This window comes from Acipenser ruthenus, chromosome 3 (assembly GCF_902713425.1).
Source record: "Acipenser ruthenus chromosome 3, fAciRut3.2 maternal haplotype, whole genome shotgun sequence".
NCBI classification, from domain to species: Eukaryota; Metazoa; Chordata; class Actinopteri; order Acipenseriformes; family Acipenseridae; genus Acipenser; species Acipenser ruthenus.
In genome coordinates, this window is record NC_081191.1 from 41,852,569 (window position 1) to 41,878,072 (window position 25,504).

Consider the following 25,504-nt stretch of genomic DNA (forward strand, 5'->3'; position numbering starts at 1 on the left):
GTCTGTACCTGAGGCTGAGGACGTGGAAGAAGCAATGGCTGTACCGAGGCTGGAGAGGTGGGGAAAGCAATGGCTGTACCTGAGGCTGGAGAGGTGGGGACAGCAACCGCTGTCTTGGAGGCTGAAGAGGTGGAAGCAGCAACGGCTGTACGTGAGGCTGGAGAGGTGGGGAAAGCAATGGCTGTACCTGAGGCTGGAGAGGTGGGGACAGCAACGGCTCTGTACCTGAGGCTGGAGAGGTGGGGACAGCAACGGCTCTGTACCTGAGGCTGGAGAGGTGGGGACAGCAATGGCTGCCTTGGAGGCTGGAGAGGTGGGGACAGTAACATCTGTACCTGAGGCTGCAGATGTGGCAACAGAAACGGCTGTACCTGAGGCTGGAGAAGTGGAGACAGCAATGGCTGCCTTGGAAGCTTGAAGAGGTGGAGGCAGCAACGGCTGTACGTGAGGCTGGAGAGGTGGGGACAGCAACGGCTGTACCTGAGGTTGGAGAGGTCGGGACAGCAACGGCTGCCAGAGAGGCTGCAGATATGGCGACAGCAAGGACTGTACCTGAGGTTGGGGAGGTGGGGACAGCAATGGCTCTATCTGAGGCTGGAAAGGTGGGGAAAGCAAGGGCTGTACCTGATGCTGAAGAGCTGGTGACATTATTTGAACAGTATTGCCGGGTAGCAGTTATTCTTCATGTTGTGTGGCTCTGTCCACTCTCTCTAGAACGATCATGTAAGAATCCTGCAGGTTTTAGGCAGAAGGATGCGTTGTGTGCAATGTAAGGTCTTGATGCCATATTGGATTTGCCATTGCTTCTTCTCTCTTCTATCTGTCAGGCCCATCTTTCAAGTCTTGTCAGTTCTTACCTGAATTAGATAGGAGATATTTGGACCAACCACCAAAGGAAAAAAAGGTTTCTGAAATGTAATAAATAGAATTCTGTGTAGTGATTTGGATATCTGAAAATGTATATAATAATTGCTACAGTTGTATTGTCACTATTAATAATATACTGTATTGTAATGTGTTTGTTTTTTTTAGTTTTTTGGTTTTTATTACCTGCTTTAGACAACTCGCTGTGAGTCGTATTAATTTATATCAGCCATGTCTTATACTTTCTAAAAAATATATTGTTATTGACCCATTTCATTAACAAAAGTTCAATAACTTTTTATTTCACTCGTGGATGTTCTACTGCTGTCTGATACATCCTTATTTCAGGGGTTTCTTAAATCAACACAAACGATTAATAATAGCTTTTACCCACCTGTCAGTAAATTACTTCGCGTTGTGAAGAGGGTGTCAAACATTCTGCAGCAGTTAAAGAACAACTTCGTGGACCAGCGTGCGCTGTTAATTTAAAAAATCTCAAAAGTCCTTTGGCAGCGATATACAGTAAACAAACAGCAGAAAGTGTTTAATGTATGTGCTTAAATATGGAATATATAACACGCATACATATAATAGTATGCATCTGTATTTTATTCTATTTGGGAAAACATTATCTTCTCACTTTTTTTTTTTTTTTTTTAGAACCTACGCTATACAAGATCATAACCATTTACAGTATTGCGTTTACAAGTATTGACAGACTTCTTTCTTTTTTCATATCCAGCAGGCAGTATGTATTTATTTTACGTGAATCAATGTGTTCCTCGATGAACAAGAGTTTTGTTCAAGCCGGGCCATGTAAAGCTGTCAGTCAGATCATTAGTTTAACAAAGCAAATTACAACTTTGATAGAAACAAATAATCACAAACCCAATAACAACGATCTTCAATAAACAAAAAAACATTGGAGTTTAAAATAGGAGGTGTCATAACAAATACATTGTAGTCTTTATTATTTTTTATCCATTTGGTAGACGCCTTTATCGGAGGCTTACATTTTATTATTTAACTAGTGCTTAATTTGTGCCAGGGCTCTCCAGCGCTGAGCCACGGCACCTCTTTCCCCCTTTAGATATGAAAGTTTTTTTTTTGTTTGTTTCACTGGTGAGCACAATACAACCCAGCTAACAGGGTAATACTGTAAAGTGCCACTGCATTCTCTGTTTCACGTGTTCGATTCTCTGACCGCTGACGCTGTGTGTATGGAATGGAACACGGACAGTTTTGATGAACTCCCGACTGTATCATAAAGTGAGGGGGGAGGAGAAAAATGTATTTCCTAAATGAATAAATTATTATTAGTTTCCCCAGTACTGAAGGCACAAACACTAATTATCATCACTGATTACCAGTTTTATCCAGACAGAAACACAGATCTGACCCATGTGTGCTGAACTATAGGCTTTTCATTGAATAACCTATAGTTCAGCACACACAGGTCATTTAGGCTATTCAGCGAAATGGAACGGTCGAAAGCAACGCTGCCAGGCACTGACGTCAGACCGTTATCTTTTTTGGTTCAATTTTGGTAAAACCAGGACCCCCCGAAAATATAAATACCCCGTTGCACATCTACACTCCCGGGACTACGTGTATGCCAAGTGTGGTTCCTTAATTAGCAGTACTTTTTGAGATACAGGAGTATATAAAAGCGTCTTAATTTTTCTTTTTTTTTTTTTTTTTTAAAACAGCTGTTTTTATCGCCACGCTGTATCTCAAAAAGTATTTCACCAAATGCTACCCCGTTCACAGGGTTTGTTGAGCCTGTTAATCTGACCACGCACACCAATTCATGCATATCGATAGGGATTTACCCCCCTTTTGAGCTGGTTGTAAAATCGACTTTAAACAGAACCTTCGTTCAAACCTTAACTATGTCTGCGCTACCGCGCAGACATAATATATATTTATTTAGCCTCCCCACTTATTCAAGTCAAGAGGCGCTACTGACACACACTAAAACATTACTTTTTTCCCATTTGTTTTAATATCAACATTAAAAGGCAACTATTGTATTCATATTGTTGTTTAGATTGGCTTTTTATCATTTTCTGTTTTGGTCATGGCATCGCAGTTACTTTTCAAACACCTCAATCACAGAAAAAAGAACGATCAGAACAAAAGAAACTAAAGAAAGAATGAACAGAAGAAAGCACTGGGTGGCCCACTGTGCTAAGTGAATATTCCACTTTTTACTGTAGCATTCCCAATTTAAATCTTATCCTGAACAACCTTATAATCCAAAGCTATGGCGATGACCAGGAGAGCTGAACTGGATGAGTGGAGAGCAATTGCTTGACCTGGATACCAATTCCAATGGGATCAACAAGGAGCAGGGTCAAGGCAACAATAAAAGTGACCTATGGGTCTTAAAACAGAGGAGCAAATATATAAACCTGATTGGAATTTAAAGAAGTCGTTTAAAGACTCATTACATATTTATTGTTATGGATTTGATGGTGCCCCAACAAGAAAGTGATGATAAGCTATTATTGATTAAATGGCAGTGGTTACCAGAGCACCAATTAGAGCGAGGAACTGACAGAGGGAAGAGGCAGCACTTGTCATCGTGGATTAATGATCATCAAGATATTCCTCAATGAGACCTGTAATTTAACACCCTTGACAGGTTACCAAAGTCTGGAAGCCACAATGTCCGGTGATTTAATTACTCAAAATCCCATGCTTACCTAACTGATGTTTAAACACTCTGCACCTGTGATAAGTAGTACTACTAATACGAAAGCTGGTAGAGGGTAGTAAAAACCTGCTGTCTCTTCTGAGAAAGCTAGGGAAGAGTAGGGGATTTACCAGGGAAACCTCCTAAACCAAATACAATGCCAACTGATTCCACATAAACTTTCCTTGATATCAGCATGAAAATATCAGTGTTACTATCTTCACTTACGTATCCCTCTTGTTGTTTATATTCACTTTGTATCCTTTTATGTTTTGTTTATCACATCCAGGTGACTTTTTGAAACTCTCAAAATCATGTTAACACTGCAACTTTTAAATATTTGACAGTCCAGAAATATAACCTTTACTGGAATAGCCAAGAAACCCATCTGAATGTCACCTCACTGCTGCAACCCACTTACAAATCATGAAAACTGAAGGCAAACTATAGGCAAACCCTGTTTCCGCTGACAAGCCTCACCTAACAAACCAAAGCAACAGGTGTTACCAAGCTCTGGACCCTGCAGACAAGGACCCAGCCTGGGTAGTCCCTGCATAGACTCATCGGGCACCAACTGTGGGTCCCCATCCAGTAGCAACAACTTTGCTCAAGTTGGATTCGAAGCCGCCGCAAGTATTTAACAATTTACTGGTGTGTTAATAAATTTGCATATTTCATTGAATAGCGCCATAAAATAGGTAAATGCAAAAGTGATATTAGCTGTATTTTTTTTTTTATTGAATCCGTATTTCTTTAAATTTTAGTTATTTATGATTGTCTTTGAAGTTATGGACACGTTTTTAGAAAGATAACACCACTAAAGAACAGTGCCAACAAAGCTTGCCTTTCACAATCTGATGTGAGGTGAACTTTACCCAAAATCTAGTGCCTTCAGCAGCAGATATTAGTTAAAAAAAGCCTGGTTTAGGGAGGAAGTAGCAGATCACAAGCAATACGGTTCATAAATTAATTTCTTTCTTTATACAATGGCGTTAGACAACAACTCCTTCATTATTCATTCACTGCATGATGATGAGCAGTCTAGACGAATACCAGGTAACATTAAGTATTATTGGCATAGATATTAATATCCATTATCCACAGCATAATGCTCTGAGCACATGTCTGTGTCAAAGCAGCTCCCTTTTGATATTTCTAATGGAAATGTTTAATAGCTGACAGGGCAGTAATGGAATGAGGGAAAATAAAGTAGAAAAAAACATAAGCATGCCACTTGAAAACTGCAGTGTAGTGCAATAGAAACATGTAGGCTGCTAGGTAACGCTATCAGAAGTTAGGTTAGGTCTAATATGACAAAAGGATTGATAGAAAAGGCTTGTCACTAAACTGGAAGGGCACACTGGGGCATGGAAATTGGGTGGTAGAAGGTTTCAGTGGGGTTACAAAATGACTACAGTGGAAAATGTTCCCACCTCGGGTTAACGGTCAGTTGGTGCAGAATATATACACTCACACAGTGGTTTGCAGAAGAATTCACCCCCTACCAATAATGTCACATTTTGTTGAATTACAAATAATGTATGCACAGTTTTTCAAACAAACTTTTTTAAATTAAAGCTGTAGTGGTTAAACTAAACACTGTTATATGAGGAGGAGGAGGTTAAATGTCAGCAACACTTGCAAAGAAAATGTACAAAATGAAATTTACTGGTTGCATAAGTATTCAGCCCCTTAAGTCAGTACTTGGTAGAAGCACCTTTTGCAGCAATTACTGCTATGAGTCTTTTTGGATAGGTCTCTACTAGCTTTGCACAGTAGGATGGTGACATTTTTGCCCATTCTTCACAAGAAAATTGTTCAACCACTCCAGTGTGGCTTTGGCTTTGTGCTTCGGGTCATTGTCCTGCTGAAATGTGAATTTCCTCCCCAGTTTCAGAGTCTTGGCTGACTCAAACAGGTTTTCCTCAAGCATTCGCCTGTACTTTGCACCATCCATTCTCCCCTCTATCCTGACAAGCTTCCCAGTCCCTGCTGAAGAGAAGCATCCCCATAACATGATGCTGCCACCACCATGCTTGACAGTTGGGATGGTGTTGACTGGGTGATGTGCAGTGTTGGGCATTTGCACCTAAGCTGATTTAGGGCTGCAGTAGCAAAGGGGTTGAATACCTATGCAAATGAGATTAATCTGTTTTTCTCTGTAAATCTTACTTATTTATATTCCATATGCATTTTTTAACTTTACCAATGTGGAGTAGTTTGTGTAGATTCTACATGTAAAGTCTAATTTGAAAGCATTGTGGAGAACGCTCAGATGCCAACAAAATGTGAAAACTTTGCAGGGGGGTGAATACTTCTGCAAACCACTGTGTGTATATACAGACGTGCTCAAATTTGTTGGTACCCCTCCACAAAAAACGAAGAATGCACAATTTTCTCTGAAATAACTTGAAACTGACAAAAGTAATTGGCATCCAACATTGTTTATTCCATATTTAATAGAAATCAGACTTTGCTTTTGATTTTTTATTCAACATAATATTGTAAATAATAAAACAAATGAAAATGGCATGGACAAAAATGATGGGACCGCTAACCTAATATTTTGTTGCACAACCTTTAGAGGCAATCACTGCAATCAAACGTTTTCTGTAGCTCTCAATGAGACTTCTGCACCTGTTAACAGGTAGTTTGGCCCACTCTTCCTCAGCAAACTGCTCCAGCTGTCTCAGGTTTGATGGGTGCCTTCTCCAGACTGCAAGTTTCAGCTCTTTCCATAGATGTTCGATAGGATTCAGATCAGGACTCATAGAAGGCCACTTCAGAATAGTCCAATGTTTTGTTCTTATCCATTCTTGGGTGCTTTTAGCTGTGTGTTTTGGGTCATTATCCTGTTGGAGGACCCATGACCTGCGACTGAGACAGAGCTTTCTGACACTGGGCAGTACGTTTCGCTCCAGAATGCCTTGATAGTCTTGAGATTTCATTGTGCCCTGCACAGATTCAAGGCACCCTGTGCCAGGCGCAGCAAAGCAGCCCCAAAACATAACCGAGCCTCCTCCATGTTTCACTGTAGGTATGGTGTTCTTTTCTTTGAACGCTTCATTTTTTCATCTGTGAACATAGAGCTGATGTGACTTGCCAAAAAGCTCCAGTTTTGACTCATCTGTCCAAAGGACATTCTCCCAGAAGGATTGTGGCTTGTCAATATGCATTTTAGCAAATTCCAGTCTGCCTTTTTTATGTTTTTCTGTCAAAAGTGGAGTCCTCCTGGGTCTTCTTCCATGGAGCCCACTTTCGCTCAAAAAGCGACAGATGGTGCGATCAGAAACTGACGTACCTTCACCTTGGAGTTCAGCTTGTATCTCTTTGGCAGTTATCCTTGGTTCTTTTTCTACCATTCGCACTATCCTTCTGTTCAATCTGGGGTCGATTTTCCTCTTGCAGCCGCGCCCAGGGAGGTTGGCTACAGTTCCATGGACCTTAAACTTCTTAATAATCTTTGCAACTGTTGTCACAGGAACATCAAGCTGCTTGGAGATGGTCTTGTAGCCTTTACCTTTACCATGCTTGTCTATTATTTTCTTTCTGATCTCCTCAGACAACTCTCTCCTTTGCTTTCTCTGGTCCATGTTCAGTGTGGTGCACACAATGATACCAAACAGCACAGTGACTACTTTTCTCCATTTAAATAGGCTGAATGACTGATTACAAGATTGGAGACATGTGTGATACTAACTAAAGAAACTAATTAGTTTGAAATATCACTATAATCCAATTATTTATTATCTTTTCTAAGGGGTACCAACAAATGTGTCCAGGCCATTTTAGAATATCTTTGTAGAATAAGCAATAATTCATCTCTTTTCACAGCTTCTTTGCTTTATTCTATGACATACCAAAGGCATGCAAGTATAGATGATAAAATAGCTTTTAATTTCATCACTTTTCAGGAGGAATGAAGCATTATTTCAATGAGCTGTAAGGGTACCAACAAATTTGAGCACGTCTGTATATATATATATATATATATATATATATATATATATATATATATACACAGTACCACCCGCAATATAACGAACCTGTTGTGGTCCAAGCCTTTTGTTCATTATATTGAGGGGTTCATTCTAGCGAAAGGAAAATCAAAATGAACGATAAACTGTTGGAGTAAATTAATGAGATGATATTGTGAATACAAGTAGAATTACATGTACCTGTTCGTCTCATGTATGCAGTATTCTGCCTTAGCTTTATCCTGTTCGTTAAAGAATTAAAACGCAGTACAGAAAGTACAAGTCCAGAATTGAGTCTGAAAATTTATTCAAAATCAATCTGACACTAATCGTTTCAAAGTGCACCAAATCTTAATCCAACAAGCAAGAATCCCAAACTGATCTTTTATTCCAAATCAACCTGACATGTAAAGTTCATCAGATCCTCAAGTTTTTTTTTTTTCTTTAATCAATTTTGCTTTGCCGTATGGTTGCTGAACAAACCAAAAAACTGTTTTTCGACAACCTATAATCACGACAGAGATATGCCCGCATTACTCCTTTTTTTCAAACGATTAATATAGTTTCCAGCTTTGCTGCAACATAAAATTATTTTCGTTTCAGAGGCATAGTTACACAGCGCCCTTTTTTTTTTTTTATTAAAACAAAAGAGTTGACTTCACTACAGAGGTGGCATCCTGTGCGTACAGATCAGGATGTTGACAGTGTGTGTTTATATGATCTGTTTTTATTATTATTTGGGGTCCAGGGGCCAGGATCATTATAGCCAAAGGTTTGATATAATGAAGGGCATTGTACTGTATATATATATATATATATATATATATATATATATAAAAATCTTCTCTGTTCAATAATAAACTAACATTGATGAAGAGCTTGATCATTGTGGATAAATGGTTAAGGCAGATATGCGACAGATTACTGTATTTGTGTTGCAGCATTTTGCAGCACTTGGATTACAATTCAATTTATACATGATGACATGCATAAAAACACAATCTACAACCGACGTAACTGTTCAGCGAAGTCACACCAAGACCTGGACAAGCAGCTAAAAAAACACTGATACCAGAAACACACACACAGTTACCACAGAAAAAACGAATCCCTTGTACACAGTTCCTATAACAAAATGTAGAATTGGAGCTTGATGCATTTAGAAACTTTTAATTCAGCTGCTTTTCCATAGGGTTCTGGATCTATTAGTTATTGCATTGTCATTGGTGGTAATTAGGAGAAAATGTGGTGCAAACTTACACCAGGAGCAACACCAGAGGAAAGTAGTCCCAATACATTACCTAATACTGCAGCATACATTTTAATATAACATAATTGCACTATAAATAATTCAAACCCTCTTTTCCATGAGTACTGTCTGTCTTCTCGTTTCTTGATTAAGGAAAGTGACATATTATTGTAGTGGAGCTACTGAAATCAGTAACAGTTACAGTAAGAGTTGCCGATTGCCCTGATGTTCATTATCTACTGAAAGATCCTTGCTTCTCCGTTGGTTTGTTATAAAATGTTTTTTCCTTTATGTGTATTCTATTATTAGCCCAATTTAAGTTTTATTTTGAACACAAACAATCTTTCTGGTTTCATAAATTTCTCTTCTGGGACAGAACAAAAAAAAAGTTAAAAATAAGAATTGTGATGCTTTGGCAGTGTTTTCGAGACTCAAGCCAAAGGATATATTTAGCATTTTTTAATCTTCCTAGTTACGTAACCTTTTTTTGTTGTTGGAGGAAATTAGGGCAACTGAGCTGTCCTGGTTACATTCACTTGATGTCACAATCTTTCAGACTAAAGGCGCTATATAAATGTTCCTTCGGTTGAATTTCTGTGTAACATTGGTTTGGACAAGCTGACCAAAAGAAGCACCTGTGTAAATAATTCATTTATTTGCTGTTTTTTGATGGAACAAATGTTGAAGCCAGTTCCCTAGTACAATGCGACAGAAAAGAGCTGTAAAAAGCATCAGATCATCAACATCTGTGCAGGGCATATCAGCAACTATCAATAGACACAGATATGCAGCTTTATAGAAATGTAATTTTCAAAGCAGCCATGGGCCAAACAAATATGTATTTTATTGACACTAATCCTCTGTGACAAAAATGATGATGGAAGGAGCTGATTTAGGTAAGATTATGTGTTTTATAATAGGAAACCACTGACTAACACAATTGGAATATTTTGAGGCAGAGTTGAAGAAGTCTGATAGCGGTAGCCAACGAACAGTTATAAATAGAGCTGGGACAATTAATCAAGTTACTTGAGTCGATGCAATTATTTTAATACTCAACGATCTTTTTGGTATTCGAGTAATCGTCTTAATATATGCATTCATATATTAGCTACACTCACGCCAGGTGCGTTCTCAAATAATAATTCCGATCAGCTGTTCACTCAGTCTGGTCTGGGCAGGAATACTGAACAGCAGATCGGTATTACTGATTTGGTTGAGAGAGTGAAGGCGATATATTAATAAAAGATAAAAAAAAAAAGAAACAGAAAAAATGAAGATGGCAGGTTTTTTTTGTTTTGTGTTTAAAAAACACACACATGCACACATACATACATCTTCTGCTATCATGTGACTATCCCTGTTCTCTCTTTTGATAAATAAAACCCATTTGCATCAAATTACAAGTCGGACGTATTTCTTCAACAATTCCCACGTAACCCTATTTGAAACATGATTTTGCTAATTTGTTAGCACTTCTTTATTGTTATTATTTTACAAGCATCGGCACAGTTGCAATATTGTTTAGAACCCCTATCCCTTTTTTTAACCTCTATCCTTGCGCTATAGCCTACACTATGTTGTTGATGTTACGTTAGAAAAGTGTTTTCATTGGGCAAAAAATCCAATAAAACAAAACAGTCTGGAAAACCTTTTTGTGGCGACGTGGTGAGAGTCGCAAGCTGGAACACAGCAATTTGGCGGATTCATGTAGCAAGACTGTTAGTACAGAAGAACGGGGAAAGGGAAGGAGTTCGGAAAGTGATGGAAGTGAAAGGACCGGTGCCAAGAAATTTGCGAGAATCGCCAGACTCACAAGCATTGTGTGGGATTTCTTTGGCCAACTTAACAATTCACAGGTTCAGTGCAGCATATGCAAAGGAAAGATGAAATATCACAACAGCTTTGCTGCAACATCTAAAAAGGAGGCACCCAACCGTCTTTTTCACTTGGTAAGTAATATTATTCATGTAAGAAGTCTGTCGATATAATATAGTATCTATTATTTAGCTCATGAAAATAAACTATACATTTTGCTCTTGTTATTGAGTAAAGCAACTCGGCTACACTCCCGTCATATTACTACTGAATAGAAACCAAAAATGATAATTATAATCTGTTATTATGTAAATGTTAACACCAAGTATTAATCTAATCTTAGACTTTCACCAGCACTATTATCAAACTTGTTTTCATTGCATTGAGTGTCATAAAAAAAAAAAACCTGCATCAGTCATAGAATTGCTGAATTTGTATTAATCGTCTACAGCACTATTTATGGTGTAATAAACACTATTTACAATGTTGTTTGTTTATTGTTGGGATTTTGTAAACCCACTCGTTACTCCAGTTACAAGGTTTTTTTGTTTTTTTTTTAAAGCCTGATTTTGGACAGTTAGGGCCTGATTTTCAAAAGGGGCAAAATATGAACTAGGTTGCAAAGTGATTTCTAAAACTTGATTTGGGTCACTAAACATATGGCTTTCAAAGGGTTAATATAAAATGTGTCATGTATCCACCTGTTGAACCCTTAAAAATATAAATAACTTGATTCAGTTACATTAATCAAGTATTAAAAATAATTTTACAACCTAGTTCTCATTTTGAAAATCAGGCCCTTAGTGTATGGAGTGTTAATTATAATTATATTATACCCCACATATATATATATATATATAAGAATAGACTGACCACTGATGCAGGTGCAACGCTCCATGGAGCTTTTAAATGCCCTCTGTGACACACTAATGGTCCCTGTTTGGGCCAAGACCACACCATCAAAACAAGAAAACCCACTAAAAACCCTCAGTCCTATCCTGCAGCTCTCTTTCTCTGTCACTTTTTGTATCCTAGCTCCTGTATTCCTGTATGCAGTAATGCACAGATACCAGATAGGTCTCAGTCCGTTTGTTTTGGTATCTCACAGTAGATCTTTCTCTGTCACTCTCTTATTACTAATTCCCCCTCCTCTGACCGAAACACTCCCTCCTCCCCCAACCAGACCACTGCGCCCGCCCCCCCAGCTCCCTCCCACCAATCACTGTGCTCCGCCGGTCCCCGCCAAGTCCAGGACCTCCAGACCCTCAGGAGAAGGGGGGGGGTCGGCAAATACCTGTCTATACCCCCCCCAGTCTAGGCACCCCAACCTCCTGCACATTCCCACCCCCAAGCACCCACACTCACACACATTATTCATCTGCATTATTAAATGGAAAAAAATAAAATTAATCATAATTAACAGATTAATCGATGAATCGAAATTAATCGTATTCGTGTTGATTATTTAAATAATCGCGCAGCACACCTCTAGTTATAAACATAGTTTAAAGAGTAAGTAGTGGGGTTCTGAAAAATATAGCGTCACACGTCCCCACGTGTTGCTACAACTGTTTAAACAACGTACCTGTAACTTTTCTTTGCATTATTATAAACAGTTATAAACATATTTTAAAGAGTAAGTAGTGGGGTTTTGAAAAATATTGCATTATATGTCCCCAAGGTGTTGCTACAACTGTTTAAATAATATACCTGTAATTTTTCTTTTCATTGTTAACATCCTGACAATTTTTTACACTTATAACTTTTAAGTCTATTTCAAAGATCTTTTCAAAATGGCCGCTCTAGTGCACTGATAGTTTAAGGATTATTGTCCACATTGTCAAACAGGTATAATAGAAAAGCCAGAGCACTTGTTATTTTTTTATTTATTTATTTTTTTTTATTTAGAGGACAGATACAAACCCCAGTGCACTAGAGCGGCTGTTTTGAAAAGAGCTTTGAAACAGACTTTAAAGTTATAAGTGTAAAAAGTTGTCAGGATGTTAATGAAAATAAAAATTACAGGTACTTTATTAAACAGTTGTAGCAACACGTGTGTACGTATAACACTATATGTTTCAGTACCCCGCTAATTACTCTAAGTCAAAGGTGCGCAACCAAACGTTTACACGATACACATCACAAACAAAAATATACAAAACAATTAAAAATGTAACGTTACTGTTATATCATATGCACACACATTGCACAATAACACAAAGCAAATTAAATATCTACTGTTGCTCAGTTGTAGCAGGCAGCAATGTAGCAAAAGTCACAGGGCAGTGACATCATTTCCCTAGCAACAAACCTCCTATGTTGGGAATGGGTTCTTTCAATGGGTTTCTTTCAGTGCAGCAGGTTTGTGCATTTAAGAAAGGATAGGAAGACTCATAAAATTAGTTGGAGACAAGCTGAGAAGCAGTTACCCTCCGCAGTACGAATTAAAATGGTGTGCTGCTTTTTATGCGAAAAATTAGAAAAAGCAAGTCAACAAAGTTAAAAAAAAAAAAAAAGGTTACAATATATTCATAAGTGAAATGGAATTAATACACTGGGCTGCAGTTAGATGATAAACAAGCCACGGGTTGCGTGTTCCTGCTCTAAGTAACTGAATCTTAAAAAAAAAAAAAAAAAAAAAAAGGTCAAAAGAAATACATGCACAGCACCCCGGTGATTCATTAATTCAAACCTTTGGTGTCCAGGAGGAAAATTAAAACAATTTTTTTATAAATGCTCTGAATCCTTGTGAAAGGATGCTAAAGGTTCACTTTTGATGATTTAAATAATATTCTTTTTTTTTCTCTGGAATTTTGACGAGTACCTAACTAACATCTTTTAATTAGCTGCTTATACAGAATGTTCAATGTCATTCCGAGGGCTAAATTAAAAGTGTAGCTGCTCCTATTAGGTTCTCATGGGGATGTGACTTACAAAAGGTTCAGTATTATAGTATTCTAATAATATTGCCCTGTGGCCCTCAACAGTTTTGTAGAGAGGGCCACTGCAGTGCACTGTGTCCCGGTGGTGCTGCCAGCTCACCTGGGGAGATGATGTAGAAGAAGTTCTTGAATTCGTCCATCCACACCTCTGCCAGGCGCCGGTTGTTCTTGTTGATGATCTGGCCGGTCCCACCGGGGAATGTGTAAGGAGTGGCTTTCCGGAACACGTGGCCTACGTGGGAACACGTCACGATCTCCAGGGTGCCGCCACACTGCCAGATCTAGACACACACAGGAAGACAACAGCTTAATGACAAAGCGCACAAAACAGACACACACACACACACACACTCACAATGATATGCGTTATAAGGCAGATTTACAAAAGAATAGAGATATTGTTACAAGTGTTGAGAGTTCATTCCAGCTCAAGTGGACCACCTTTTGGCCAGTGTGATAGGCAGGAGACTGATAGTCTGACAATGCATAAATGTCCACATTTTGAATAAGGACCCTAAATATGACATATGAAATGAGTACAGAATTTACATATATGTGCTCATTGCTTCCTTGAAGTGAAGTTAAATGGCTAGTACGGTAACATTTTAATACATTTTCTGAGTACGATGAGTTACAAGAAACAACAGGGGGGGGGGGGGTGTTGAAAAAGCTATCCTGAAACTCCTACTCACTCTGAAGGAAATTTCCAGGTTCTCTCCTCCCCAGATATCCATGCCTGCATCGTACGTCCCGATTTCTTGGAAGTAGTCCCTGTCTATGGAGAAAAGGCCTCCTGCCATAGTGGGGGTCCTGCAATCAGATGGTAGAGATCAGCACAGGCTTCCCTCACAGTCGAAACACCCCCAATAACCCCAACTAGGGTTTAGTTTTGGTCACCTCACAAAGAAAACAGATACACTGCAGAAGGGACAGAGAAGGGAAAGAAGGCTGATCCCAGGACTTCATGGCATGAGATACGAGGACAGGTCCTACATTGTATAGATAATGTTAATCTAAATAATTACTTTAATTTAGTCCAGACTAGAACGAGAAAGCATAAATGGAAGGTAAGTAAAACTATGTATAGAACAGAAGGTAAAGCCATTGAATAGCCTACCAGGTGAAGTAGTAAAAACTACGAACATTAAAAAAAAAACATGAAATGATATCCCCTTAGTAGGGGGAAATGGTGTGCTAGGAATGGCCTCTTCTCATTCCCAAGCTTTTCTTCTGTAAGCTGTAGCATCTACGTTTTCAATGGTACAGAAAGAACAGCTAAGGAACTGATTTAAAAAGATCTTGGGGATACAGATAACAGACCACAGGCGAGCTTCACCTACCCATCTGTGTTTATTTATGTTCCTGCTCATTTAATAGAGACAACAGTGATGAAGTCAAACTGCTCTCTCTTGAAAATAGATGCCAGCTCCATATGGCTGCTGTAGGGGACACTGAACAATAAAATTCATCCAGAACTTCCAATACTTTCATAAATTTGAATATTGGAACCGGTCATTGATGGGTAACAGGATTGTAAGGCACTTGTATTTACCACCATACTGTAGGTCACATGAGGCAGTGTAGATGAACACTCCATTGTAAAGGATTATTGAAGAGTAAATAGCCTTTATGTTTTTAAGATGTTTGCAATGATTCTTTTTGCAATTACTCATATACTGTTTTTTTAATTACATTTTTGGCACCCGCATTCAGGAGCTGCTCTTCAGCTGCCATAATATACAGTATGTAACATGGGTGAGCTCAGTCAAAGTGCCTTAACAGAAGTAACAGCCAGTGTCACATAGAATCAAGTTACAGCACCTTTTGTTTTGCTGGCAATACACTGTTCTGTACTGGATGATGCTGGAGCTTGCATTACAGATGCCTATAGACCCAGGGGGGAGCACCTTAACACAGACCTACTTTGTTTTGGATATGTAGATGCTTTCAAGAAAGTGGCTGCTGCTTCCTGGTACCTAATTACGTCATGTGTTGTAATAGAAAATCACTCCAGTTGTGTATGTCCAATGAGACCATGTGGCCTACAGAACCAGGATGCAGCAATTTATCTATGGAATTGTATTTGAAAGATGTGCATATCCTGAATTAAAAAAAAACATAAGATTTATATAGCAATAAAGGACGCAAGCACATTCATTTTAAAGTATTAGTTAGAACTCAAGGAGGGAGGCAACTTGAGCCTGCAGCTGAAACTACTTTGCATTTCAATATCTCGAAGTGGTCTATTGTTTCAGCGAGGTTAAATTGAGTCAGTGGATTTTCCTGAACTTTGAAAATGTTGAACTGTACAGCGGCATGCTCCTGAGAGGTGACAGACTAGCACAGGAAGTGCAATATATTAATTAGCCACCAGGGAACTCCTCACAAAAGCTATACTAGGTTCTTTACACACAGAAAACTGAAACCCATGAACTGAAATTTAGGACTCGTCTCAAGTGCCATTAATCCCCTGCCTGTCATTGAAAGCACAAAAATCCTAAAAGATGACTCACTGATCAGTGCTGGTATAAGCTGAAGCTTATCTGAGGGTTGTTAATTAGTTCACCCATTTCTACTTTCAAGCTACTTGTTTTTATATATAGGATGAATATAATTATACTGCGCTTCACTCTCTAGCTAAAGACTATGATTAAAAAAAAGAGAAGAGGTTTATTATTGAAATTCTGTGGCCTCGTTACAAAGTTTACTTGTATCTTGTGTGTTCACCACTTAGAAGCTAGGTGACAATACTTTGTATTGCTTTTGTTACTGTGGTTTGGGGTGTATTTGAATTTAATTGCAAATTAAGTGGAGATAAACTTAGTGGAGAAGCTAAGTTAAAACAGTGTGCACTTTATCCCAGAAGCATACAGTTGTTCACATTCATAGTTTATGACTAGACATTTAATTGTGATATAGTGAATTTGATGGGGTTACCATGGAAATCAAATGGTACAATTACCGTCCTTTAGCATAACATATGTAACCAAGCAGTCATTTGCATAAAGCACCTATAGTTACATTTTCATTTAATGTTCTCCTCAGTTGTTTCTTAAGTTGCAGAAATCAACTTAATGTACTCCAGCTAATGGGGGCAGCAGTGTGGAGTAGTGGTTAGGGCTCTGGACTCTTGACCGGAGGGTCGGGGGTTCAATCCCAGGTGGGGGACACTGCTGCTGTACCCTTCAGCAAGGTACTTTACCTAGATTGCTCCAGTAAAAACCCAACTGTATAAATGGGTAATTGTATGTAAAAAATAATGTGTAAAAAAATATTGTAATTGTATGTAAAAATAATGTGATATCTTGTAACAATTGTAAGGTCGCACTGGATAAGGGCGTCTGCTAAGAAATAAATAATAATAATAATGCACTAGACAAGTGACATTTATATTGAAGTGTTGTAAAACATAATACTTCTGTGCTGTTGTGTGCAACCAGCCATAGTACTTTCTGCAGAGATTCCACTTGTATATGGGAGTGTGTCTGTCAATTGTTTTATATTATGCATTATGTAGGGTTCCCACCTCTGAACAAAAAAATGGGACCTCCGAATAGGAAACATTGGTAGTATTAATACTATAGTATTGACAACCAATTCAAAATTGTGCATCTATTGCAGTAACATTGTATCCTGATTTATCTAACTTGTGCTCAATGGTACTGGCATTTAGTGTCTTGGGAAGGCCAACATTGTTTAATAGGCAAGCTTGTTTGTTTGAGTTTTCAATTTTACTCCTGCCGCACCTACTACTGCTAATATCTCAAAAAATATTTCAAGATGGTAACTTCATATTTTCAGTGTTGTGGAAACTCCTTGGGCAAAATCAAATGGCACCCTTAACTTTGGTGATGGTAAAGACCTATTGGGTTGAGATACTGGCTTCATACTCGGTACACATATGTATTCTGTGATTCCTTAGGCCTACATCTATACTCCCAGTACTTTCAAAGATCTTGGAAAAAATAGTTCCCACTCAGGTAATTCATTGTGTTAACTGAAACAATTTACAAATCTACTGACTGACAAACAGCTTGGTTCCCTTTCAATTCGAAGACGTGATTATGGGATATGCCTGCCTATTGGGTAGGTATTACTGAGCTCTTTATATCAGAGCTGCCGATAGACCCCTTCCTGGGATGACGCACTCGGTCCCACCCACCGAGGGATTTGAACAGTCATCCTGAGGAAGCCATTTCTCTTTTTGCTTATCCACTTATCCTATTTTTTTTGCTTGTGTTTAGCTGAGCGTGTTGATAGAAAAGAGCTTCTTGAGTCGACTGCAGTTCCCCTGCATTCGTGCTGAAAGCCAGCTTTTCGCTTTCCTGGAATCAGCGACTCCAAAAAATCGAGTTCCTTTTTCTGTCCTTCAGCAGCTGACTCGCTTGCATTGCAGGCTGCCTTCTTTGTTACTGTCTGTCGCGTGTGAGCGACTGCCTGTGCAGTATTATTCACATGTGTGTTTTTTCCTTTCTAAAAATGACACTCTTGGGAGAATACAGTTCCTCAACGGGCTAGGCCTTGCCGCATCCCCGCTGTCGAGTGATCCCACCAGCCGCCGTATAGCAGGTGGATTGGACCTTGTTTTGTTGCTGTGTGTCTGTGTATTAGACTGCAAAACCCTGCTTGTCTGGATCGTGATGTGGATTAGTTGCAGCGCGGTTGTTAACAACAGCCAACCAGCCGTGTGTTCCTCCACCAGGCTCTGTTTACATACACCCCGCTGTACAGTAGACCTCGCCGGCTGTGTAGGCCCACCCACCTCCACAACAAACAACAATGTGTTCTCCCCCAACTGTTTTTCTACCGTGTTTTTTGCTGATTGCTTTTCAGCTCGCCTGCTGCGGCTTCGGCCCTTATGTCTCCCTGGTGTATGCTACGCGCTGACCAGGTGTGTGACCACGCGGTTAGGGTAGGCACCATTGCATAGGTACTCCCTGATGCTTCGGTACCTTGGTGCACTCGGTGCTCATTGCATACGGTGTACACGGTGCTTAGTGCAGGTGGAGCTTGGTGCACATGGTGCTCGGTGCACAGAGTGCACACGGTGCCTGGTGCTAATAGCGTCCTGTGCACGCATTGTTTGCAGCGCTCGGTGCATAGACACACGGTGCTGCACGGACTTGGTTCCCCGGGTGAAGGAAAACCGGTTGGAAAGGGCCACAAGGGCGAATCCTGCATTCCCTGTGGCTGGACCGGTTGCGGCTCTCGGAGCCCCAGAGCCCCTCCTCCACGGACTGTCTCAGGACCCCCTGCTGGATATTCCCCACGCACAGGCCCCCCGTAGTCGCTCCCCATCTCCGCAAGTGAAAAGGGTGAAGCGATCGAAACAGGCCAGGGACATTATGGACCTAAAGGCTCAGTTGGCCCAGGTCGTGGAGCTCCTGTCTAAACAGACACCTGCGGCCCTCTCGAGGGAAGGTCCGCATCCGTCGGAGTTGCGACTCCACCCTCAGGTGGTGCAGCGCATTTGGGAACAATTCGGGAAGGCACAGGTCGATCTCTTCACCTTGGCGGACTCAACACACTGCCTCCTGTGGTACTCCCTCCACCGCTTAGGCGGGTCCACTCAGCGTCGACGCCCTAGCCCATGAGTGGCCCAGAGTGCTCCTATACGCGTTCCCGTCAATCCCGTTACTCCTGGCCTTTCTCAAAAAGGTCTGGTTAGAGAAGGCGTCAGTTCTCCTACTGGCCCCCCGGCCCAGGAGAATTTGGTTCTCGACCCTGTGCCAGGTCTTACAAGGCCAGCCCTGGGAGATCTCGCTTCACCTGGATCTCCTCAGTCAGACGAGAGGCACTCTTTGGCACCCGGAACTGGGCTCTGTACTGCAGGCTCTTACGAAGGCCCTGTTTGAGCCCGTATACTCCATGGAGTTGAAGTATCTGTCTACGAAGACCGCCTTCATCGTGGCGATCACCTCCGCAAAGCGGGTCAGTGAGTTGCAGGCGCTGTTAGTGCACAGGTCTTGCATGCGTATTTGGGACGATGGCAGCAGGGTGTCACTGCATACAAACCCTGCTTTCCTCCCCAAGGTGATCACAGCCTTCCACGTTAATCACGTCTGTGGAACTGGAGTCCTTCGATTATGGCGATTATGAAGTGTCCCTTACATGCTGCCGTTCCTTCTCCCTTGCGATGGCTCTGGTATACTTTCCCATTGCAATGTTGGTGGTTTCACATGTAAGAAAATAAGGCCAAATATTTTCTTAATATATCTATTGAGACATGCGAGTGAAAATTACCAGACACAACTAGCAATTTCAAATCACAGTAATCATGCTTTATTATCAACATACAGGTAAAATTATACAGAGAAATTCACTGCTAGAGTTTATGAATCAGCCCTGAGTAATATAAAGTAAAATACTTCTCTATTAACCCTGGACAATTGGTGGTGTTAACTCTCTCCTGCCTTTTCCAACTGCACTGATTTTAACATTGCAACACTACATAAAGCCTCTCTAGCCCTCACCCACAGCCCAAACATTCCTTGACAATCAGCCCCTCCTTATCAGCAACACCTCACTTAACAAAGAACACATGTCACCTTCCCCGACAGTTCTCAGCACTTTCAACCATTCCTAGCAACCATTATATGTATTGAACCAATTCAGATATCAACAAGAAATAGTTAGTCAATTAAATGATTATTAAAAGTAAATTACAAATACTAAAATGGTCAAAAATACCATATCTTACATTTATTTCTATTTCTTAGCAGACGCCCTTATCCAGACATGCAGATCACTCCAAGCGAACCGCACTTCAATCCGCATCAAAGGGTCATACGAACTAGGCGTGAAAGTGCCCTAAATCGTGATTAATCATGTGATTAAAATGTGTAATCTGTTAATCCTGGTTTTAATCACATATTTCATTGATACTATAACTGCATCCATCTCATTTAAATTTATTTTATAACCGTGATTATTATTATTATTATTATTATTATTATTATTATTATTATTATTATCATCCAAAAAACAACCCAGCATAAAGACCTTGGATCACATTTGTTGGTCCAATCCAGCATTTGCTGTTAAATTGTTTGAACCAACTGCTAAATCACAATGGAGTCATTTTATTACTCACCTGACTGCATTTCTTATTACACTGTATCCTTTCTTATCAGTTTCCTTTAATAGGATATCTGTTACTCATGAACCTTTTCTTTTTCATTGCCACATCTCTGTGTAGCCACCCCTTATATGCCCCAATGTTGTGAGCCTTTCATTGGCACCGTGGCAATACAGGGACAGAAACCCTATCCAACGACCCACTGGCTGACCTGCTGGTTAAGGAATGCGTCTCCTTTGTATTGGTTTGTTTCAGTCCCTTGTGCCTCATTTCTGATCTTTTCAACTCATCTTCTTCTGTTGTCTCTTGAATTAGCTCCAGCCACAGTAGCTCGTCTCCAGCTGTCACCTTCCACAGGAGTCAACCTGACACCCTCTTTCCACCACAGCCTCAGAAACAAAAAGCACTTTAAGGCTGCAGTGCCCTGCAATCATGTTCGATTTCACACTGGAGATGTAATTCCTTGGTGTTTGATAACTGCTTTTTCATAGATTAGCCCTACGTACACTTTGCTTCATCACAAACAGACCCAATTTGTTAACATTACCCAAATAAATTGTTTTAGCCTTAGACCCCATTCACACTTGCGATTTAAGGCAGCCCAGAGATGCCTTTTCTCATATGAGAACGCTCCAAAAAAGAAAAGGCAACCCAGGACCAGCCTAGATTTAGGCCACCGTTTCGATGTGGCCCAGGGCCTGCAATCTGGGACCAGGGCTGGCCTTTACATATATACTGATGCATAAAAGAAACTTAACACTTAGGTCTAATGGACTTAATCAAATATTTTAAACATAGATATCAAACAAAATCACAGAAAACGTGGAATAAAATACAGATCAAAGAATCGTGATAAGTTTTCAGTATGAAACATGACACTGTCAAAATGAAAACATTACAAAGTTAGTATTGGGCATGACCTCCCTGAGCATTAACACAATCCTGGCAGCGCTGACGCATAGACCTGATCAGTCGTTGGATAGACTGTTGTAGGATGTTCCGTTGGTTGCAGTTGGTGAAGGCTGGCTGGCCGCGGTTGTCTCCTGTGGATGGCACTGGCTATTTGGTCCCACAGATGTTCTATTGGACTCAGGTCAGGAAAAAAAGCCGGCCACGACAAGACCTCGACATTTTTTCTTGAAGTTGTGCAATTGTAATCCTAGCACTGTGTGGTCCTGCATTGTCCTGCTGGAAAATTGACACTTCCGATTGGCTTGCAGGAACGGAAAAAACTGATGCCTCAAGGACTTTGTCAATGTATCGCTGAGCAGTAAGGTTGCCCTCAATCTGCACCAAAGGCGTTCTTGTGTTAAAGGAGATTTCTCCCCACATCACCACACTTCAACCGCCCCAGCGGTTGGCTTGAACAATGCAACAGTCAGCATAACGCTCACCACGACATGGTGGGTCGGTGTGGTGACCCTCTGCCTTCCAGGACGTGGCCTGTCCCTCACAGAGCCAGGTTCCTGGTTTCTCTGGACTAGTCTGCTGATTCTCCGGCAACTTCTCTCACAGACAGGCCGCCTTCAATCATGCTGATAGCAACCAGGCGATCTTCATTACTCAAGTGGGGCATGGTCATATCTTTCGCTATTCTTGGGTTAATTAAAATAATGTATTTTAGAATGGCTATTTATGCAGATTCTTAAATCACCTCATTTTGGCAATTTTAACTCAACTCAAATACCAAACACTGAGCACCTGGCGTTTTTATGAAATCACATGACTTGAACTCAGTATTTTGTTATCCCAAGGAACAATACTACTCAAATAATATTACTCAACAATCAACAAACATATTTGCTCACTATTTAAAATGTAAATAACATTATTTATGTGCCCAATGAGCTATTGATGTAAAACTTAAGACTGTTGCATTTTCATTGTGCATCAGTATATATGAACGCAAAGCAGACTCAGGCTGCCTTTTCGTATCACATTACCAATTAAATTTTCTATGATAACACAGAAAATTTGGGGAGGGGCAAAAAACATGCAAGGCTTTTTTTGTTTGTTTGATAATAACCAAATCAATACATGTACCATTGTCACAAAGACGGCCAGAGTGGGTGGCGTCAGACCAGAAGCAGGAAGGAATACAGAGAGACTTGGGGTTTTGGTATAGCTGAGCGCGTGATCGCGCTCAGCATTTAATAAACAGAACAGAAAATAAAAAGGTTGTAACAAAAACACAGGACACGGCACTTGCGCCAAAATAAAGAGACAAACAAAAACGAACACACACTAACAAACAGGGACGAACAAACACGGTGAGTAAAGCAATATTTACATTCTTTCTTTCTTTCTTTCACTTTTTAGTTTCTCCTTCTCCACACTCGTTCTCCACTCACCGAACACCTAACACCGACTGCAAGAAATGTGCGTCTATATATACTATTGTGCTGGGATTCAATTACTAATTAATTATTCACTTGAATCCCAGCACGTGAATTAATTCTGTGCAACCCCGTGCTCACATATTACATTTAACCAGCACGTGAAGTGATTTGTGCCCTCCTCGTGCCTAAATACAAATCTACACTTTTTAAATACACGTGAAACACAGACCCGTTTATATCCCGTGTACCAATCTATACACCAACATTAACACACGCACGCAACATACAACATATAACACACAACACACAAATGCACACAGGGGCGGGGCGCATTGCCACAACCATATATAAACATTAACACAGGTAACTTTGCTTTAGATTTATGTAAACATGCCTGTCTAATAAAACTGGTTCTGGTATTCAAGTTCAGGCTTCAGTTTACTTCAGTCAGTATCCAGAGCTGTTCAAAGATGCCGAAAACAATAACAATCACCCCTAAAGATCGGATCAACGAGTTTGGCAAGGACGAATTTCACGTCGCTGGTAATGTGCTTCATGCAGCAAGCCTGTAGATTACACTCGTAGGCAGACGATTGTAGAACACACGGGAATCGCTAAACATAAATTGAATGGAAGGAAACGTAAACAACAGCAAACTTGGGATTTTTTTCTGTGCTCAACGCCAGCGTCTCACGACAATTTGGCTGGAGAATGCTGAAGCTCTATTTTACAATAACCATCTGGATGACGAAGACTAACTCTGAGTTGAACGAACATGATTTTTTTATTTATTTATTTTTTTTACAACAGGGAACTATTTGAAGTAAAAAAAAAAAAAAAAAAAAGTTTTAATGATTAATGGCACCGGTAAGCTTGTAACTTGCTTAAAATTTTAAAGTGTAACAATTTGTATTTTCACTGTAATAATTCAATGTCTGTTATTGTGATTATTATTGTTAATGTTATTCTACTGGCGATAGAGCAGTGGTTTATTATGTATTTGATAGATGATGGTGTATTGCTGTATTAGATTGGGGCGCTTCTCTTAATGAGGTTGCCGTAGCTACAGGCTTTATTATAGCCATATGTTCAGTAATCCTCCAAGAGAAGGGGTAATGCTGATGTTCAGTCTTTACTTGTAACGGTTAGAGAATAATAACTAGGGACTAGAGAATAATAATGACAATGATAATAATAACGAGTAAGCAACAGAATAGTTTAACGATCGTGTTTGTAAAAAAATACATTATATATATATATATATATATATATTATATATATATATATATATATATATATATATATATACACAGTACTGTGCAAAAGTTTTAGGCCGGTGTGAAAAAATGCTGTAAAGTAAGAATGCTTTCAAAAATAGACATGTTAATAGTTTATTTATCAATTAACAAAATGCAAAGTGAGTGAACAGAAGAAAAATCTACATCAAATCAATATTTGGTGTGACCACCCTTTGCCTTCAAAACAGCATCAATTCTTCTAGATACACTTGCACACAGTTTTTGAAGGGACTCGACAGGTAGGTTGGCCCAAACATCTTGGAGAACTAACCACAGTTCTTCTGTGGATTTAAGCAGCCTCAGTTGCTTCTCTCTCTTCATGTAATCCCAGACAGACTCGATGATGTTGAGATCAGGGCTCTGTGAGGGCCATACCATCACTTCCAGGACTCCTTGTTCTTCTTTATGCTGAAGATAGTTCTTAATGACTTTTGCTGTATGTTTGGGGTCGTTGTCATGCTGCAGAATAAATTTGGGGCCAATCAGATAACTCCCTGATGGTATTGCATGATGGATAAGTATCTGCCTGTACTTCTCAGCATTGAGGAGACCATTAATTCTGACCAAATCCCCAACTCCATTTGCAGAAATGCAGCCCCAAACTTGCAAGGAACTTCCACCATGCTTCACTGTTGCCTGCAGACACTCATTCGTGTACCGCTATCCACTCATCAGTCCAGAGCACCTGCTGCCATTTTTCTGCACCCCAGTTCCTGTGTTTTCGTGCATAGTTGAGTCGCTTGGCCTTGTTTCCACGTCGGAGGTATGGCTTTTTGGCCGCAAGTCTTCCATGAAGGCCACTTCTGACCAGACATCTCCGGACAGTAGATGGGTGTACCAGGGTCCCACTGTTTTCTGCCAATTCTGAGCTGATGGCACTGCTGGACATCTTCCGATTGCGAAGGGAACTAAGCATGATGTGTCTTTCATCTGCTGCAGTAAGTTTCCTTGGCCGACCACTGCGTCTACGGTCCTCAACGTTGCCTGTTTCTTTGTGCTTCTTCAAAAGAGCTTGGACAGCACATCTGGAAACCCCTGTCTGCCTTGAAATTTCTGCCTGGGAGAGACCTTGCTGATGCAGTATAAATACCTTGTGTCTTGTTGCTGTGCTCAGTCTTGCCATGGTGTATGACTTTTGACAGTAAACTGTCTTCAGCAACCTCGCCTTGTTAGCTGAGTTTGGCTGTTCCTCACCCAGTTTTATTCCTCCTACACAGCTGTTTCTGTTTCAGTTAATGATT

General features: G+C 40.1%; 1 protein-coding gene across 4 annotated transcripts in view; it reads right to left on the minus strand.

The window, feature by feature from the left end:
- The window catches only part of LOC117435229 (polypeptide N-acetylgalactosaminyltransferase 1), a 259,339-nt gene that overhangs the window by 22,894 nt on the left and 210,941 nt on the right, over nt 1-25,504 (minus strand). For all 4 annotated transcript variants that reach the window (XM_059012946.1, XM_034920767.2, XM_059012947.1 and 1 more), the window contains 2 exons: nt 14,241-14,358; nt 13,649-13,829 (listed from right to left, as the gene is read on the minus strand). In XM_059012946.1, coding sequence (XP_058868929.1) covers nt 13,649-13,829; nt 14,241-14,358 — 299 coding nt within the window. The remainder of the gene's footprint in view (nt 1-13,648; nt 13,830-14,240; nt 14,359-25,504) is intronic.